General features: G+C 44.7%; 2 protein-coding genes across 10 annotated transcripts in view; one reads left to right on the forward strand and one right to left on the reverse strand.

The window, feature by feature from the left end:
- LOC119373307 (protein O-mannosyl-transferase 2) overlaps positions 1-12,979 on the forward strand; it is a 34,524-nt gene extending 21,545 nt beyond the window's left edge. The window contains exons 12-20 of the mRNA XM_037643332.2: positions 146-224; positions 4,561-4,712; positions 4,856-4,944; positions 5,013-5,089; positions 6,030-6,101; positions 7,005-7,161; positions 9,329-9,469; positions 11,838-11,949; positions 12,756-12,979. Of these exons, the coding sequence (XP_037499260.1) occupies positions 146-224; positions 4,561-4,712; positions 4,856-4,944; positions 5,013-5,089; positions 6,030-6,101; positions 7,005-7,161; positions 9,329-9,469; positions 11,838-11,949; positions 12,756-12,861 (985 nt within the window). The 3' untranslated portion in view covers positions 12,862-12,979. The remainder of the gene's footprint in view (positions 1-145; positions 225-4,560; positions 4,713-4,855; positions 4,945-5,012; positions 5,090-6,029; positions 6,102-7,004; positions 7,162-9,328; positions 9,470-11,837; positions 11,950-12,755) is intronic.
- The window catches only part of LOC119373308 (maleylacetoacetate isomerase), a 125,200-nt gene that overhangs the window by 36,850 nt on the left and 68,357 nt on the right, over positions 1-19,993 (reverse strand). The window lies entirely within an intron of this gene.

A 19,993-nucleotide genomic window follows, 5' to 3' on the forward strand; every position in this document is an offset into this window, starting at 1 on the left:
CTGTAGTAATTAGCTCGTAGTTTATTTCCGCTGCAAAGGTGAGCTTTTGCTAACTAAAGCACCAAAGATTGCAGCGAGACACGCGCTGTAATGTTAATGCTGTAAGCACACCATTTGATTACCGCAATGTCTTATTTGGATGCAGCACAACTCGCAATCTTCACTCCCACAAGGAGCCTGCGCCTGTGACAAAGCGACACTACCAGGTTACCTGCTACGGGGAGGTAAGGCAAAAAAGTAAAAGCCAGTAACGGTTGTTGCATTTGTCGTGGTGATCACTAAAATGTGGCATTGTGCACTCTCGCTTGTTTCTGTCTCGTTCAACTCATAAAATATCTATACATTTATGAATAACCTTATAATTAAGAACATTATGGCAATAAATTTGTGTAACTCCTTGGTTCAAGATATTGCTAAGCCTGAGAAGAGGACTGACCTTTGTATGAGAGGTGCCATAAAAAACGGCAAGCTACAAGTTATAAAAAACAAGCGTGCTTCTCTATTTTTGTTCGGCCGTCCTTGCCAGCTGTTCAGATCATCCTTAAGCTTGTAAAAAGTTGCATTAAGTAGTCAGACCAATTGATGTTAACAGCAAGATTTCAAATTGCCATTCTCTGCCAGCAGATTATCTTATTGAAAAGAATTATTGTTGAAGTCTGTGGTTTCAAATTGCCATAAAATTCTGCATGTAATACGGACTTAAATTTGGTGTGAAGTGATATCTGAGGGCAGGAAAAACTGGGGATAAAAGAAGTTTTGATTGACATATAACGACAGTGAGCAGCATTTTTAAAAAGAAGCTATGACGTGAATAAAAGACATAAGGAAGGTGATGGCCCCACTGCTCAAAGCACTCATCATCATCATCATCATTTATTAACCCTTAAGTGTACCTTGTTGACCTACTAGAAGCCATCCAAAACCACGCAGCACGGCTTATTAAATCCCAGTATGACCATCGGCTAAGTGTCAAAAACATCAAATCATCTTTGGACATCAAATCATTAGCACTTCGCAGAAAAATCTCTCGGTTATGCCTCTTTCATAAACTCTATTAGTACAACTTCCCACACTTACGTGACCTGCTTCTTTTTCTGCCAAACTGCACTTCACGCCGCCTGTCAAACCCCCTCAGTCTTCACAGAATTCACGGCTCTACTAATTCCTTGAACAACTCCTTCCTGCCATTAGCCATTGCAGAATGGAGTAGCTTACCTGACCTTGCTGTCACTGTACGTGACCCCAACAAATTTCGAAACGTACTAATTTATTGAGTGTTGCTGCGTAACATATTCTGAAGTTGTTTTTTTACGCATTATTCTTCTTGTCTTGTAATTTCACCTCGTTCCTTTGCATATGTTCCTTTTACTGTATTTACTTAATTAATGACTGTTTGAACGTTCCTTTTCTGTTATGTATGCTCCCCCCTTATGTAATACTCCAACAGGGGCCTTTAATGTGGATTCCATATTGCCAGTGCGAATTCCAGTTTAGTGCGGATAAATGTATCCTGTGCTATCATATGTATCACATGTAACAAAGTGCCAAAAACACTTTGTTTGATGTACACTCACATTTCACTTGTCATCCTTGTAGGTTGCATTGTGTGAAGAAGATTCTTTCGTAGTGAGATCCATCTGAGCAAGCTGAATTGCACTGTATTTTTGCAGCTAGATTTAGAAATTTCTTTCTAAATCTAGGTCAAAAAAAAGAAATGAGTATATGCTTACTTCTAAAGAGTTTTGTTAAGCACTGGGAATGTGATAATTAAAGTTCTGACACGAATTTTAGAAATTTACATATTGTTGCTCTAAATAAAAACACTGGTGTCGAGAATCCTAAAAACAGTATTGTGGTGCCTCGAAGCGCATTGAATATATTTTTGTTACCACTACTTCAATAAACATTTTTGGTTTCGATATCGAGGGGTTCACACTGATGTGTCGGCACTGTCTGATGTAGGTCTAAGTCACGTCAGTTGCATATGGTGCCCGTAAACATCGACGAGTGACATCCAGCGACTCTGACAGTGTTTTCAGCAGCATCCAGGGCGCAGAGTTCACAAAAACAGCTAATTGTGTTGGCTCGTCATGACGATGTCCATTGGGCTGCCTTGCGGATGCTGGACGACAAAGAACTTCAAAATCAAACTAAGATATTTTATACGTGTTTCCTAGCACTGGAGAGCATTAACACTGCATACAAAAGAAACGAAAAATGTCCCAAGAGAACAGACTTTTGGGCTAGTTGGTTTGTTACGGTCATTGAAGACATAGCGCTGAAAAGACAGGGGCCGAGGAAGGGAACAGGACGTCCTGTCTTTTCTCGGTCCCTGTCTTTTCAGCGCTATGGCTTCAATGAAAAATGTTCCTTTTGCGATGCCTCAAGATCGTCCCAGTATTCAGGGGTGAGACAGCTGCGCATATTGCGCATTTTTGATACGATTCCGTTTTCCTGCGCCAAGCTGCTACAAAAGCATAAAAATTGCAAAAATTGCGCCGAACTGCGCCGAAACGGCCCCACAATCAAGAATTTTCAAGCCCGCGTCACTTTCAGCTTGGGAAAAGGTAACTTTAGAAGCAGCGCCAGGGATACGTTCGCAGAACACGTTAACGCGCCCAAGCGCGTCCTTCTACGCGCCTTTGTAATAGAGGCTTCCATAGTGCTGTGATAATCGCCTCTGAGCGGTTGTATATATGTGTAGTGTCCGAGCGGTAACGACGTAGTGTCCGAGGGGTAAAGTTTCTCGGCGCTCGCGACGCATTTTTGAAGGCGGTCCCTCACGAGGTGGCAGCGAACGGTGGCGCAGCGCGCTTTTGTTATCACCTACAGGGGCGTAGCCAGAAATTTTTTTCGGGAAGGGGGGGGTTCAACCATACTTTATGTATGTTCGTGCATGCGTTTGTATGTGTGCGTGTATATATACGCAAGCAAAACTGAAAAATTTCGGGGGGGGGGGGGTTGAAGCCCCCCCCCCCCTTGGCTACGCCCCTGATCACCTATTAAAAGCGTGCGGTACACTTGACGCTACGCCGCCCGCGCAGCCGAGCAGATAGCTGAAGGCGCTTTATTTTAGGCAGTTTTCGAATAGCGTACGCTAAGTTAGCGTTTGCGGCCCGCTATTTCCCTCACTTAATGGGAGCCCGCAAGCGGTTAGCGTACGACGCATGCGCAGTTGTGCGAAAAGACAACGCAAAGCTTTGCGTACGCTATTCGAAAGCTTCCTGACGGTTCGCCCTTCAGGGAGGGCAAATATTAATCGCAGCGCCCCTCCTTCCGATTAAGGTCAAAGTATGGGCGGTATCGACTTTGCCCCGCCCCCCTTCGTGCGCACGCCTATGGGGGTGGTCATACTGGCGCGGCGTCGCCGCAATCGCGTGCTAGTCGGAATCATTCATTGACCGTTCAAAGACGTACTGCTATGTGACTATACAATTCTTGTGCAATCAGTTTTTATTGCGATAGCAATTATATGGACAGTCTCGAGGGGTTCTTGCCGTCGCCGTCATCTCCTTTCGGTATGAAGTCCAAACTGATAAGATCCCCCCGCGAATTGTATGTTCTACAGCGGGTAAAAGCACGCGAGCAGAGGCGACGTACGCGGCCGAAGCAGACGAGCCGGCCCATTGCCGTCGCTCGGAGGCTGCATGCAATAACATCACCCCGCTCCGAAGGCCTGCCGTCGAAGCAGACAGGAAACGCCCCGCCCGTTTTTAACAAGCCTTAAAAGACACGAAGACGCGAGGGGGGGGGGGGAGTGTCGCGCTAGGAGCAACTTTGAACTTTGCGCGGTCGCGATCACTGGCGCGCCCGCGCGCGCTATCTCGAAAGCCATCACAGCGGGGCGGGCGGCTCGTATACGCTTCTACGTGCTGCGCTCTCAAAGCGAAGTGACTATGCGGAGAACATGGCTCCCTGGAGCGGCCGTATTTTCTTACACCATCGTTTTATGGTTACGCGAGATCGGATACAAAACAGTTAGCTGCCAGCCTTACTTCGTGTAACACTACAATTTGTTGCTATCGCATTCATTGCTTCGCCCTTGCGGTGAACTGTGACTTTTTTTATTATTTGAGAAGTGTGATGCTTTTTCTTTTTTTATTTTCAAATGTAAAGTGAACCTACATGGAAAAACTTTTTTTTTTATCTATTTCATATGTTTGTTACCAGGGTTATATAAATTGCGTGGTTTGTAAAAAGTTAGTGTAGTTTATACCTGGCAATAATCTGTTAAAAAAAGCTTTCTCCAAAGGCTCTTTGAATGTTATGTGTATTCTAAGCCGATTAAAATATGTGCTTGTTCCTCCAAGTTACTACAAATTGTTTTTTCAAGCTCCAAAAACGACATAATAAATGCCGCTAACTGCTCCCAAACAAGGTTCTCCTGCTCCTAAATTGAAATTTTGCTGCTCCCAAAACTGCTCCCAAATCGATTTCTGCCGTCTCACCCCTGCAGTATTCCTTTTTAATGAGCAGAGAAACTACATATTTGCATAACATCCGTGAAAGAAGGAAATAAATATGTTAAGGATGTGTTTTTCTTCTCTTGATGAAATGAAGAACGGCACCGGTGATGCCAACGATGTCTGGAAGGTCGAAGTCGTGGGCGGCACGCCAGGTGAGGTGGTGCAGACGGTCACCAGCAAGCTGAAGCTCATCCACTATCTTACCGGCTGCGCCCTGCACTCGCACAACAAGCAGCTTCCCAAGTGGTGAGTTACACTGCCTAAGCTTCTGTTTTGCAAAACATCTTACATGGCCAGGGGACATGCATTGACAGCCAGTCAAATGTATTCAGGCAAATCACTTACAAAGATTCTGACCCGCTTGTTTTTAAAAATTATTTTGATGCCAGGGGCTACGAACAAATGGAGGTCACCTGCCACCCGAACTTGAGAGACAAGAACATTCTGTGGAATGTCGAGGACAACCACTACCCGCACTGTGAGTCAGCTGAAAGTCAGTCTTATTTCCTCGGAAATGGTGTGCTCACAGGTGCGCCTTTGCCGCAGTACCAAATGTAAGCTTCGAGGCTTATGCCCCTGGATTCCTGAAGATGTTCATGGAATCACATGCAGTCATGCTTCAGGTAAGTCACGGTTTTAGTCACCACTTATTTTGCTTGGCCTACGCTAAGATTTAGTGGAGTTTCTTATAACGTTGTGCCAAGATGAACCTAAGGAACCACAGCTGATTCGTTGAGTCCATCACGATAAGTGTTTGCTTGTTCATATAGTTTTTACTTTCAGGTGCATGTTTGTTCGTTCTTTTCCTTTGTATATGTATAGCTTGTAGCAGTAAGCCTTCAGTCATGAATCAGCACTCATGTCATGTCTTCTCACTTTTTTTACTCAGGTAGTTCTGTAGGTAATTATGACAACATTTCGTGTCATTTGCTCATATTGTTACACAGCTTTCTGGTGACTTCTTACTGCTTATTCTGAGATGTTGTTTACAGTTTGTGCCATTAGGTAGCTTTAACAGCAATTTGTTATGAATTGCTTGTCGGACAAATGCTCATACTGTTAAACTTGTACATTTGATTTTGTAATCGTCGTTTGTTAAATAAGAAAAATCATGCAATACCATACGAATTTCATGTGCATCATTGAATAATTCAGAAGCCTCAGGAGACATGTTTCAGCATTTTCATTCACAAACTAGAAATGTCTGCAAAGTAAGTAGCAATATGTTGACTGCTGTGTAGTGCCACAGTGCAGTCAAGCTGTGTTACAGTGAAATCATATTTGGGAAAAAAGGTGGTTTTGTTGCATCAGGCATTCATTGTAAGCTTATATCTTGTACACTGCAAAAAAGGACAGAGCAGCTTTTTATATAATTTGTTATATCCAATGATTTGCTATATCTGTGTTCATTATATTGATGTTCAACTGTATCTGATACTATGTCACTTTTTATGATTTCAGAGCTAGTTGACTGTAAGTATTCTGTAGACAGTGAATCACTGCACCTCACGTTTCCTGTAAGTCCGCACTAATAAAAGTTCAATAATCACACTTGCTCACCAGGGCAATGCAGGTCTCAAGCCTAAGGAGGGTGAAGTGACCTCCCGTCCGTGGCAGTGGCCAATCAACTACAAGGTATTTCAAAATGACATTGCTAGTCAACTTTGCTTTGCTAGTCTCTATGACTTATTCCGATATCGTTCCTAGATTTTCTACCAGATTTGTGGTATGCAAACATGCATATTGACATATCTTGTTACAAATAAGGAATCAAAGTTGCCTTCATCAAAGAGTACTGTAAAGAAGGCTGTGCTGTGGCAGAAACATGAAGCAGTAAAATTGCTTTTACATGCATGTACTTGTTTCTGTCCATATATATATATATATATATACACAAAAATTCATAATGAATATATATGCATGTATAAAAGACAAATGAAGTAAACTAGTGCACCTAAATTTGTTTCCTATTTTTGTATAATGCCTGAAAATTATTTTGGTACTTCCCATCGCAGCAGCCTAATCATGTGATGCTATTGCAGCATTTGGGCATATCGGTATTCGTATCAACATATGGGCACTTTCTTATGCTCATGAACAAAAAAAAAACGCCTATCAGTATAGGTAACAGCATATGGACACTTTCTTGTGCTTATGAACAAAAGAAATCGTCATGATAAGAATGCAGAAAACTACAGTGGAATATTTGGTCTCCACATTATATTTCCATGCCAGTCCTCTTAATGTAATGCTGTGTTTCTGTTCTTACTTACCCAGCTTAGCAGCTTATATTGTTACTACTAGTATTTAGTATAATATTACCTACTAAAATCAGTGTTTTATATTTGCATAGAACAGTGAACGGTGGTAAATGCAGTTGCTGATAAGACTCATGAACAGCGCGACAGACCAGTGAGGAAGTGATAGCATGAAGTGGGCAAGTTCACTTGCGATGTTTTTGAGGCACGGGCTGCGATTTGACCTTAAAGAGCTGGTCCTGACTAAACTTTTGTAATCTGTGTGTCCTCACTATTTCAGGGCCAGTTCTTCTCGGGTGTCCAGTACCGTATCTACCTGCTGGGCAATCCCGTAATCTGGTGGGGCAACTTGGTCTGCATGGTGCTTTACGGCTTCATCCAGCTGTACGTGCTGGTGCGGCAGAAGCGAGGCTACATGGGTAGCCCCGAGACAGAAGGTCTGTCATGGGACTTTTAATAACGTCTTACGATTTCTTTTTCTCTGTCTTTTCTCAACCCTGTAATGGTAACTTCAACGAAGTTTTACTCTTGTTACAGTAGGTAAAAGTGAGCACGTAGTACTAAATAAACTATTGAATCACTGTTGGCAGAGCCTGAGAGCTAGTAATTATCTAATGTTTGCTTTTCATAAAGATCCTTTAACCTCCTCGGACTCGATAAAACACTAGTGACACGACACCTAATAACATCGTTCCTAACTCCCTACTACGTATTTTGTTATGATTCTGAGAAAGTATTTGCTTGATAAGAGTGCATGGGTATGGGCTCGTGTTTACCCCACCACAATACTATACATTGATGAAATTATCTCTCAATCTCGTTTTAATAAAAAGTATATTGTTTTTCTCAGCGCATTAATTCACATTTAAACATTGCATAGAAGTTCCACAACGTTCACTTTTGTTCCTGGATTGCTGTGTCACCTGGTAGAACTTAAAATGTGCAATACACTTTGCTTTCCATTGCAAGTGATGATGTGGCAGTAAGTCTGACTCGAAGTAACAATTCGCTCAAAAGCCAGTACGCACGCATCTCCAGCTTCATGTTGCACCAGATTGATTTAGTGTATCACTCTGTGTTGAAGTAATGAATACGACTGAATTAGTTGTCCATGGGGCAGGCACAGAGGCTAACAGGTTAAATAACACTGAATCAGGTGACACATACTTCTGGTGGTCAGTGGCAATTAAAGGAACGTAAGATGTCGGCATGTGAACTGTTTCGTTGCGCTGTGTGTGCCTTCTTCACCTGCCCGTACTGTGCTTTTGAAGGATGACCTTACTCATTCTGAAAAGGGACAACTGGGCGGGGCAGTGGCCTGCATGTCTTGCAGGTATAGGTCCCCCTGCAATCCAGAGTATTGTCCTAGTCCCTAAAGGGACATTAATGCAAATAACATTTCATGTGAGAGTGAAAGGTCAATGCTTGAGAACATTTAAAACTATCAATATTATACACAGCAGCTCTTTAGTAATCGAGAAATCGAGGTAAATGTAGGACACAATTTGTGCCACCAGAGGCACATTCTGGAACGCAAGCCTGAAGATGCAGTAGTGTCACAGTACAATTAAAGGGGTCATGAACCACTTTTCCAAGTAATGATCTAATAACCTTAGTATCGGAGTTTACTGCCTCCCGAATCGATTGCCGCAAAAATTTCTCCAATCCGTCAAGAATCAGCGGAGTTACGGGGGTTTGGCGCACGCTCCGAGCGCTTTCTCTCTTTTCTCGTGCCGACGAGCGCACTGGAAGCTAGACAGGGAGGGATGGCATGGGGGAAAGAAGTTACGTCAGTGCTTGTCATGAAACGCGATCGCTCTCCCGCTGTGATTCACACGCACGAGTGCGGCTACCGTGTAAAGTTAGCAGACTGAGGAGTGCGGCGCGGGCAAGTGGCGGCACCCCGTGGCAAGAAGCACATCTCATCCGGCTATCGGCCAATAAGCATGCTATGTCTCCGCGACGTCAACGTGCAGACGCCCCGCCCACCGACGAGAGTGAGAACCGGCCTCTGTTTGAAAAGAGGGCGCCTGAGGAAACGGCAACTTCGCGCTCCGCTTGTGGCCTTTACGCAGCGCGCACGACTGTAATATTTTGCAGAGCAGTTCATAGCCGTGTCAGCTTTCCGCAGGTTGTGTTTTTTCAACAAGCCAAAGGGGTGCTTCATGACCCCTTTAATCACAAGTACACAAACTACCTGTGATAACAAAGATTGCAGTGCATGACAAGACAGAATAAAATGCAATTTGTGCATTTCAGTCTGATTCATGCGAAAAAGAACTTGACTGTTGAGAACAACAGAAGTTCCTTTTTCACCGGGCTGTGCTCTGCTAAGGCCCTTTGCCCTGCTGTGCTACAGCGCCAGCTGTCCGGCAGTAAAGGGCGGGCATAACAAATGCTACGTCAGAAAGCCGTTCTCGAAGGCGGGTGGCTTGAAATGCACAAACAGTATGCTGGCCACTAAAACGTGGTTATGTTTCGAACTAAGCTTTTCCTTGGCATACAACAAGCACTGCGAGGCTTTTGGAACACAGTTTCAACAATGCACATCCAGTTAATATTGGCCTTTGGTGCCCCTTTAACATGGCTGTCTGGTCCTTGCAGAGCGTGACCGTCGCCTAACCCGGTCTGCGGTCTGGCTCGTCGTGGGCTGGGCTCTGCACTATCTGCCGTTTTACGGAATGGGCCGAGTGCTCTACTTCCATCACTACTTCCCTGCACTAATCTTCAGCTCCATGCTCTCGGGTAAGTGAAATGCATTCTGCCAAGTGCATTCACATCTGTTTGGAGAGTGTCTGTTTTAGTTCCTATTCGTCACTTTAATTTCTAAAGTTACGTTGACTTCCCCAAATTAACTTTGCCCACTTCACCCTCCCAATGGAGAACCCTGCACATGCTTATAGACATATGCTAGGGTAGCGTACCATTTACGCCGAACCTTGTGTCATTATTCCTTCTCTGCCGTGGTTATCACGGCAACGCACCATGTCAGGCCGTCACTCTACCAACCCATAAGGTTCACCAACCTCTAATGCGACCTCTGTGTTTCTCCGCCTAAAACAGCGAGGTCCACGGACATCCGCACCTTTCCCCATCTTCTCAGTCAGCTACATTCTGTGGCCTACGGTTTTGCCACTGCGGCAGCGTGCTCCTTCTCCTCACTGCATTAGCCTGTCATTATTCGACGAACAGAGAAAGTCCGGTTGGCTACTACAAAAATGCGGCGAGAGAGATAGATACTATACGAAAGGGAAAAGTGTCGAGGTCAACCCTTTCACTGCCGGGTTTTTTTTGGCACAGCTGCACACTCCATGCTGTTTTTTTTGTTTCTGCACGTTATGTTGAAATTTAGTCGGATGCTGTTAAGGACATGTAAACATTTTTTATAGTGGATTATCTCATCAAAATCAAAGTAGCACTCATTACAAGCAATGAATTATTTACCAAATAAGTAAATTTTTATAAATAATTAGTCATTAATTCAGTCACTGAGGCACTAATTATCCATTTTATTCGGAGTCCGAAATAGTAAAAAATAAAATGTAGGAGTGTGCGAATATTCGAAATTTCGAATATTTTTCTAATAGTGTTTGCTATTCGATTCGATTCGCACTGGAATTTTACTATTCGAACTATTCGAACTTCCCAAAAACAAATACAGTCAAAGTCCGATTGAAAGTGACACCTTCAGATTTTCAATATGCTTGACCTCATTTACACTGTCGTATCGCGGCAAAGCTGCCTTTCAAGCGCCTTTACGGTTGAACTTCGCCAAGACAAAGTCAACGTCCAATTGGAAGTGGTCCCTAGATTTTCAATATGCTTCACCTCATTACACTGTCGTATCGCGGCAAAGCTGCCTTTCAAGCTCTGCTAAAGTCGCAAATGTATTAACTCAAGAAAACGTTGGTTCCAACATGGAGATGAAAGGTGTGGCAGAGGTGGGGGCTCAATTAATGCTGTTTTGGACCTGAAATTTGGGCAGGAAGTCCGAAAAATTGGAAGCGAAAGCTTCTTAGCTTCCAAAATTTCAGATGTTCTTATATATCGACGTCTATGAGGCAGATTTGGAACTTCGGAATTGAAGGGAGCACACCCTTGTCTGCCACATCAGTTGGGCTTCCACAGAAGTTGAAAGAGGAGGAGAGGCTGAGGAAATGGCATCTTTGCCTATCACGTGTAAAGTGTTGTCGGCAACACTTTGGTTGCACCAAATCATGTACATAAAATACGATTCAGCCTCTACATTGCCTCATTCTCGATAAGACAACTATGAAACACCACCCCGCCAGTGCTTCATCAACCTAGTGAAAAGAAACACTTTCATGTTGCTATCTCAAAAGAATATGCTTAGGAATCCTCTCTAACTTTTTTTTTCTGCAGTTTAGCTTCGATGTATTCGAAAAATATTCTAGAAATATTCGAGAAATATTCGAAAAATATTCGATTCGATTCGCACTCCCACTTCAATATTCGAATTCGCTTCGCACCCAAAATTTTGCTATTCGCACAGCTCTAGTAAAAAGCTCCAGAATTTCCTCTTGTGTCAAATAGCGCATGCACATGGCACGCTGACTCGCCATGGCAGAGCGTCACCAGACACTTGGCAAGAGACGAGAACCGACGCTGATGTGCAAGCGTGCGCTCCCACTGCTCTCAAGAATTTCACTACAAGTCATATTCGTATATATGTCCTCACCATAGACAGCAGCACACACCCGCATCATCTTTTTTTTACAAGAGTTGTCTCGCAAGTGGCAGGGAGTGATTTAAAGAGGCAAAACTAGCATACTCGAGATTAGCAAGGCCTGTGCATGTGTCGTCGCCTGAGCTATCTCGGGATCGGCAGTGTAAGGGTTAATCGAAATTGAAACATCTGGCTTGCTACCCTGCACTAAGGGAAAGGAAGGAGAAAGAAGGAAAGAAAAGTGGAGAGAAGAAGCGGGTGTGAACACAAACACACAATGAAACAAAGGAAGGCAAAAAAGCGGAGGATTGTAGTTTAACAGGCCACCACCACGTCAAGAATTCAATAAAGGATTGACAGACTTTTGGGAAAGAGCCAGTGAAAGCTGTCGACTTAAAGAATACCGACTTTTCTTGCCACCTGCAGGTGTGGTGCTGGACTACATCCTTCGTGTGGTGCCAACCTTCTTACCCGAGAAAATCAGGCTGTCGGCGCACCACTGGATCATGGGTTGCTATCTTTCGGTCATTCTGTACAGGTGAGCGCAATTGCTACAGGGGCGTCAACCACTTGGTGAGGCTGTGGGGACATGTGTGGGCTTGTGGATGCTGAGGAGAGGTTCGAGGGATTCGAGATTATATTGAAAGTGCTTAAATGGGTACTGACACCAACATTTGAAGTCGAGTTTACCCCACCATACAAATCTCCTGTGTACAGAGGTGGCTCTGAGCATGTGTGAAGCTCAATAAATGCTGATAAGATGTTTGACGTTAAAGTCAATATTCGCATGGCAGACCTACAGACATTGACACCAGTGTTACACCAGGCTACAGTATTATTGATTCTGGTGACTTCACACGCTGGTATGGCTTGTTGTGATGATGTCAGGTGCCAAAACATTCAAAATGGCCGCTTGCGCATCACCAACAGAGCAAAGGGGAGAGCAGCCTTGGCAACATCGCAATACCTTGTGCAAGCACGTGACGAGAAGCTCATACCGTATCATGATGTCAGGGAACATTAGGAACCGAAACTAGCTTTTAAAACCATGTTCTAATTAATTTCTCAGGGCACACTCAGGCTTACCAGTACATTTCCTAGGCTCTTGAGGGTTCAGCCTTTCATTTGACACACCCACAAAAAAAAAAAAAAAAAGACAGCTGATCATTGTCTCGTCAGCGCCCCTTTAAGCAGTTGTATTTCCTATAATGACGGATCAAATTTGTAAGTATATTAAACTTGGGCAAAATGTGCAATCATGCATGCATTTTGTCATTTCCTTAAATGGTTCTTTTATTTGAGCTTGTGTTGTTCTTTTTTTTTTTTTCTCTCTCCACCCAACAGTTTCTACTTGTTCTCACCTCTCGCCTACGGCATGGACGGTTCCATCTCGGTCCACGAAAACAGCACCATGCATGGGCTGCGGTGGCTCGACACGTGGGAATTTTGAGCATGGCAATCTTGTTTCAGTTCCTGCAGGTGTTCACTGACCTCTGTCACTCCAGGAACTTGACGTGTACGATAAACGAATATAATAAATTAATGCCGCATTAATATATTGCTACGTCTGTGTACAGAGTCCTTGCTTATATGGAAATACGATAGACTCTCTTTAAGTGGCAGTTCAAGGAACCAGGCATTTGTGTTCCCTTTATCAGCAGTTTCATCACACAGGGTCAGAGCTGAAGGCTAGTCAAAGCACTTATTTTTAAAGAGGCGAGAACTTTATTGCGCAGAAGAAATAAATTGTATATTTTCAGGTGGTTGTGACAGTGAAGAAGGGCTGCAGCAAGGCTGAGAAATGTGGAACTTTTTATTTGGGCGAACTTGTGCCTGGAAACTGAAAAGTCAACGTACAACCAACTGACGCTGTAAACTGATAGTGGTGAGAACAGTCATCGGCTGTTGAATAATCTAATCAGCAGTAAAGCGCATTGCCATTTTATACCTGTGGCATCGAAGGTTCCAGCGTTATAGTTTTTGGTCAAGTTAGTTGCAGAATAAACTTTAATGTTCGCATTGCACGCTCGAGCTTACCACAAGATTTTAAATAATCTGGAACGTTCCCAGACATTCGGGCACGGTTTGCTCAAGGGAGTGGTTATACGTGTAACAGACCAGTTGCATAAAAATTAGGGGTATGCGAATGTTCGAAATTTCGAATATTTTTCGAATAATGTTTGCTATTCGATTCGATTCGCACTGGAATTTTACTATTAGAACTATTCGAACTTCCCAAAAACAAATACAGTCAACGTCTGATTAAAAGTGACCCCTTCAGATTTTCAATATGCTTCACCTCATAACAGCCTCGTATTGCGGCAAAGCTGCCTTTCAAGCTCCGTTACGGTCGAACTTAGCCAAGAGACAGTCAACGTCAGATTGGAAGTGGTCCCTAGATTTTTCAATATGCTTCACCTCATCACACCCTGGTATTGCGGCAAAGCTGCCTTTCAAGCTCCGCTATGGTCACAAATGTATTAACTCAAGAAAACGCTGGTTCCAACATGGAGATGAAAGATGTGGCAGATGTGGGGGCTCAATTAATGCTGTTTTGGACCTGAAATTTTGGCAGGAAGTCCGAAAAATCGGAAGCCGAAGCTTTTTAGCATTCAAAATTTCAGATGTTCTTATATATCGACGTCTACGAGGCAGATTTGGAGCTCCAGGCTTGAAGGGAGCGCACCCTTGTCCGCCACATCAGTTCGGTTTGCACAAAAGTTGAAAGAGGAGGAGAGGCTGAGGAAATTGCATCCTTGCCTATCACGTGTAAAGTGTTGTCGGCAATGCTTTGGTTGCACCAAATCGTGTACATAAATGCAATTCAGCCTCTACATTGCCTCATTCTTGATAAGACAACTATGAAACACTTTCATGTTGCTATCTCATAAGATTATGCTTAGGAATCCTCTTTTTTTTTTTCTGCAATTTCGCTTTGAAGTATTCGAAAAATATTTGATTCGATTCACACTCACACTTCAATATTCGAATTCGCTTTGCACCCAAAATTTTGCTATTCACACAGCTCTAATAAAAATACAAATGTTGTGTAGCAGACACTAATTACAAGAAACACAAGTCTGTTGGCCACTGATTCATGTCGCCAATCGCAACTGATTGCATGCAATGAACAATGAACCTCAAAGTGCGTTTGTGCATCATTTTACTGGCACGAGGACCGAGTGCCGCTATTGTTTCTCATCTAAACACTTCCGGTTAAGCACCTACTTCCGGTTTTCCGAATATTCAGAAAATGCCTTCTAAGAAATAGAAATCGATAGTTCTATTTCAAGTTTAGCTATATTGGATACATATGATATCAGAGCATAACCTGGCTTAAGGTAAGGGTTACTTAGCTGTTAGGATAATAATGAAAATTAATTGATTGAGTTCATTGAAAGATTGGGAGCAGCTGGGATTGTTGCAGCAACTGGCAGAGCTGATCTCAAACACACGTTTCTTTCTATGTGGCCTCTGAGATCCGCTTCGGCAGTGCGGAACACACAGTTAACCCAAGGGATGCAACACAATGAATGCAACAAGTGTCCCTTTTAAACAAGGTAGCAGCTGTGAGTGACCAAGCTCAATCTTTAATTCGGCCTAATGCACTGACTCTGAATTAGATTTTTTTTTTTTCAGAGAGCAGCACTTAGGCACCCGTTCCTGGGTTGAGCGTAGTCACTCGTATTTCGCTGTAACTAGAGTGCACTAGATAGGAGTATCTATCAAGTACACTCTAGCTGTAACGGAGCGAAAGAGCACAGCAAAAGATGTCCTGGCTCACGCTCCTCGACCCTTGCGACGCTCTTCTCTTGCGGAGGCAGGCTGGAACCTTCGCCTCCGTAACAAAAAAAAAAAAGTAAAAGTGATGAATAGAAATAAAAATAGAGATTGGTCTGCAACTGCAGTTCGTGCCGCCGAAGAGAAATAAAGAAAATAACAATAATTATGAAATGTAAAATATCAAGAGAAAGGAATAAAAACAAAGAATTACTAAGTTAGAACAAGCAATAGTCTGTAGCATTATGTACGTACACATGCATGTCTCTCTCTAAAAATTCATTGCCTTGCGACAATAACATATCGCCAAATGAAAACACGCGTAGAGTTGCGCATCCCATTTTGGCATTTTCACATTAGTTAGTGTCGTCATGGGCGTGCGCACGAGGTCGGCCCGGGGTGGGGGCGACCGCCCTCCCAAGTCACCAAAGTGGGGTGGGGCCAAAAAAATCTGCCCCAAATTTTTGCTTAATCGGACCTGCCCCGTCATTGTTTGAAGAGCGGGGTTATGGCCACGCAGGTTTTTGACGATAATGGCGGCCGAAGGCCCCTGGTGCTGTCTTCCAAGAACTGTTTCCCATATTTACTCCAAGAAAGCCAGGGAGCCAAGGTAGATCATTGCGAGAAGCATGTCATACCCTCACTTTTATTTTATTGCGATAGGAATTATATAGACAGGCGCGGCTGATTTTTGGTGTCGCCGTCGCCGCCGTCATGCACCGTATGTGTGTATATATATATATATATATATATATATATATATATACATATATATATATATATATATAGAAATGCCACAAAGAAAAAAAAACTTGCAGTGGCTTAGCTCGGCTATGCTAGGATATACGCAGCGTTAGCAAAGGTTCAGCTGATTATTATTAGCTTTCCAGATTGTGTAGGATCATTAGCCTTCTTCTGTTCATTCTTCGTACGCTGGACCTCTAATTGCCAGGCAACTACTTCGGGATCCGATGAGATAAGCTTCTCGGCTCTTCTGTGCCGTTCAGCAGCATTTCCGCTCTCCTTCTCCATGGCGTTACCCACCTGCAAACGCCAGTCTGAGGCGCTATCAAGCGGCTCCAGCACAGTGTCAGGCGGCGACTGCACAGCGAAGGCGAATAGCTGCGCGCGCGCTGGCGCCAATACGTCTGCCAAGGCTACGACGTCACTCCTCTGGAAAGCGCAGACCGGCGGCGGCGAGTCGCGCGCGGAGGTGGCGGAGTCCGCGCGCGCGCCGGCGCCAGTTTGTCTGCCGCGGCTACGACGCCACTCCTCCCGAACGCGCAGACAAGCTGCGGCGAGCCGCGCGCGGCGGTGGCGGAGAGCGCGTGAGATGCCGGCTCCGGTGAGCCAGCTGTGTGACATCACTGATCCTCGCGCATGCGCAGCACGGCTCATGATGATCCACGCGAAATCGGCTCCGGCTAGGCAAGTGTAGCTAAGGCTACGAAATAATTGAGAAATACTTTCCGACGCGTGGAAGCGAACGGCCGACCTCTCGCTCCGAAACGCGCGGCTTTAGACGGCTAAGCCACGGAGAGTAGCGTCTTTCAGCATGCTAACGGCGAGCTATTTATATACACCATTTACTTCAGCGTGCCTTCCTACTCACCAGCGAGATGGCGCGATGTGCGCGCTGGGGGCTGAGCGCGCTTTAAAGGTCGTCGTCCCGCTCCTGCGAACGCCGAGGCTCTTCGCCGGCGTGGTCGCCTTTGTGCGCTTATCTCAAGGAAAGAAGGGGGCGGGCAAGGTGGTGGAGCTGGGGGTTGTATGTCCTGTGCTTTCCCCACGATGTCCGTGCTGAAGTCACAGAGTGTATGAAGGCCACTTCGCTCGCTGCAGCGGCCGCGTTTGCGAAAGGAGCGCGCTGTTCAAACAGAAATAACTAATAAGTAACAACTGCGACATTTCGCTCGCGCTCGTCCCGTGTGTACCTAGCTGTTCGTTCGTTTCGTGCGTCTTGCTTTATGTTTCAGCAGTGCGCTTCAAGTATCGAGCTGTGACGCATGACAGTTCGCGCTCGTCCTGTGTGCGTTCTTTTCGTGCGTCCTTTGGGTTCGAGCGACGCGCTGGCAATTTCGAGCTGCTTTCCGTTCTTCGCGTTACATTCCAATTTGTTGCTATCGCATTCATTGCTTCGCCGTTGCGGCGAAACTGTGATTTTCTTTAATCCATTGTGATCTGTTGGACACGGTCAACGGTGGGGGGGGGGAGGCTGCGATAAAACTTCGCCCCCCCCTAATGAAGAACCCTGCGCACGCCTGTGGGTATCGTAATCATTGCTAATTTTACTGTGGTGCTCTCATAGTCTAGTTGCTGACAAAAACTGTGTCTACGGTGTGTGTAAAAAGAAAACAGGAGGCACTTGCACCTCTGCGTCAATGTGCCTTGGTCTCTTGGTGTTCCCAGCTGGTGCTTTGGATTGATGTGGTCAGTACCCACAGCATATGTTGTGTGACAAGATAAACCCAAGGTACTCGTAAACATAATAGCACGTGGTGTATTGTTGCATTGTTGAAAGAGCGCATGCATGCGTACAGAGAGAGAGAGAGAGCGGAAAGACAGGGAGGTTAACCGGATGAAGTCTCCCATTTGCTACCCTGTACGTGGGAAGGGGAAAGGGGATGTAAAAGAATGAAAAACTAGAAGAAGAAGAGATGTGACGACAGCAGATGTGACGACAGCAATTTTCTGCCAACAGTCACAGTTTGTCATTGAGTCCGGTTGCTTGAAGAAACAGCAAAAATGCCCTCCGAGCGGCTCGTGTTGAAGATCACGTGTAGGCCAGGGCCCTATGATTTTGTTCTGCGTGAGAGCGCGGTTGTCCAGCTGGCCTAATGCGGCTGAGAGGGCCGCTCTTTCGGAGTTGAAGCGGGTGCACTCACAGAGAAGGTGCGCGACTGTTTCGCTGCACCCGCAGACTTCACACGACGGGCGCTCAGCCATTCCAATAATAAACGAATAGGCATTTGACAACAAGCCATAGACGGAACAGCAGGGTAGAGTCACGTGGTGATAAGCTATAGACGGGATGCGTAGTTCAAGATCAGGGTCCAAGGTATACAGCCGTGCACTTGTAAATGTCGCTGACTTCCACAAGTCCAACGTTAGACGACGGGCCAGCACACGAAGTTCTTTTGCGGCGTCCGATCTTGACTGGGGAATGGCGACACTGCTGACACCGTCGTGAGCGGATGGGGCAGCTGCGTCCGCTTGGTCATTTCCCTGAATGCCATAGCGACTAGGCAGCCGCTGGAATATTACTTCAGGCACATGCATGCTGCGACGCTATGTTCGTACTTGACACTACTGGGATTCCACGTAAGATCGAACAAACGATGGCTGGTCGACCTCTTAAATTTATTTCAAAATTTTATGTATTATTGCCTGATGAGTCAAAAGAAGAGATCCGCAATTTGTTTTGCCGCCAAAGATTTTTTCGAAGCACAGGAAATCAATAACGACGAAGAGGTGGAGTGGAGCGCTCATCCGCTCTGCTGTTTTGGCCAACTTTCGTTATGAATTGCACAAAATATATTAAAGTTAGGTAGCTGAAATTTATTTATCTAAATATGTGCATGTTTTTGCTTCTGCTCAGGTATTTTTGGTTTTTATGTGTAGTGTAGATGTTTTTATAAAAAACCTCAAAATTGGCCCAATTGGCAACATTTTCTTTACTCTGAAGGTCTTTATCTCAAAAAAGCCTTGTAGCAGAGCGACAAAAATTCCGCATTACGTTCTTCGCATGCTTATCTACCAAACTGCCGAATCTTATATTTATATACCTTTTCAGTAAAGAGATATGATCGGGCTAAGTTCAAGAAAACACCGAACAATGGAAACTTCTGACGACAATTAAAAAAAAAAAAACCCATTTTTTAAATTTCTTAAACTTTGTCCACTTATTCTCCTCCACATCAGCTTTCACAATCATTAAAAACATGTTGCATAATGTCGTTGCACTAATAGTTACGGCCCCTTCAATGAGACCCTTAGGCAAGGATTGGCAATTCCGACTTTTTGTCCAGCAAGTGTATAAAATGCAGGCAGGATTGAATTTCTTTTTAGTAAAAGGCCAGCAGGTACCGAAAAAGGTGTCGCCGGCACTAAAGACGTTAATCTTGAAAATATTTGGTCACTGCAGCGGCCACGAGCGCGGGGCTACCGATCAGGCGCGCGCGCACCCGAGATGCTCGTTGTAAGAGACGGCGCAGTGAGAGCTCGTTTTCGCGTCCTCAGACCGATTGAGTTCAAAACAGCAACACTTCTCGGGTGACTTTAACGCACGTGCACCGGTAGTCGCAGTGATCTGGTTAATGGCGTCGATTTCTTTTTCAGGGGGCATAAGAATGTCATCGTTAAACTGTGCGTTCCGTGAAGATCTTTCATTGCAGTGGTAGCAAAAGCACGCGTAGCACACGTAGTCCGTCTCACTGACATTCACTGATCTTTCGGGCGTTCAACGTTCCTTCAAAGCATTTACGTCTAGGTCGGTAACTCTGCGAAATTTTGGCTTCTTTGCAATAATTAAAGGAGTACTGACACGATTTTGAGACATCGCAAAAGGGACATTTTTTGCTTCGTTGGTATGCAGTGTCCACGCTGTCCACATACTGGAGTCGGAGAACACGTATAAAATATTTTAATTTGACTTTGAAGTTTTCGTCGCTGAGCATCTGCAAGCCAGCCACACTGCAAGGACATTATCCCGACGAGTCAACACAGTTCCCCCGAGTTTGCGAGTTCTGCGTCCTGCATGCTGCCTAAATCGTAGAAATCACTGTCAGGGTCAGTGGACGACA

Source organism: Rhipicephalus sanguineus, chromosome 11 (genome assembly GCF_013339695.2).
Source record: "Rhipicephalus sanguineus isolate Rsan-2018 chromosome 11, BIME_Rsan_1.4, whole genome shotgun sequence".
Lineage (NCBI taxonomy): Eukaryota > Metazoa > Arthropoda > Arachnida > Ixodida > Ixodidae > Rhipicephalus > Rhipicephalus sanguineus.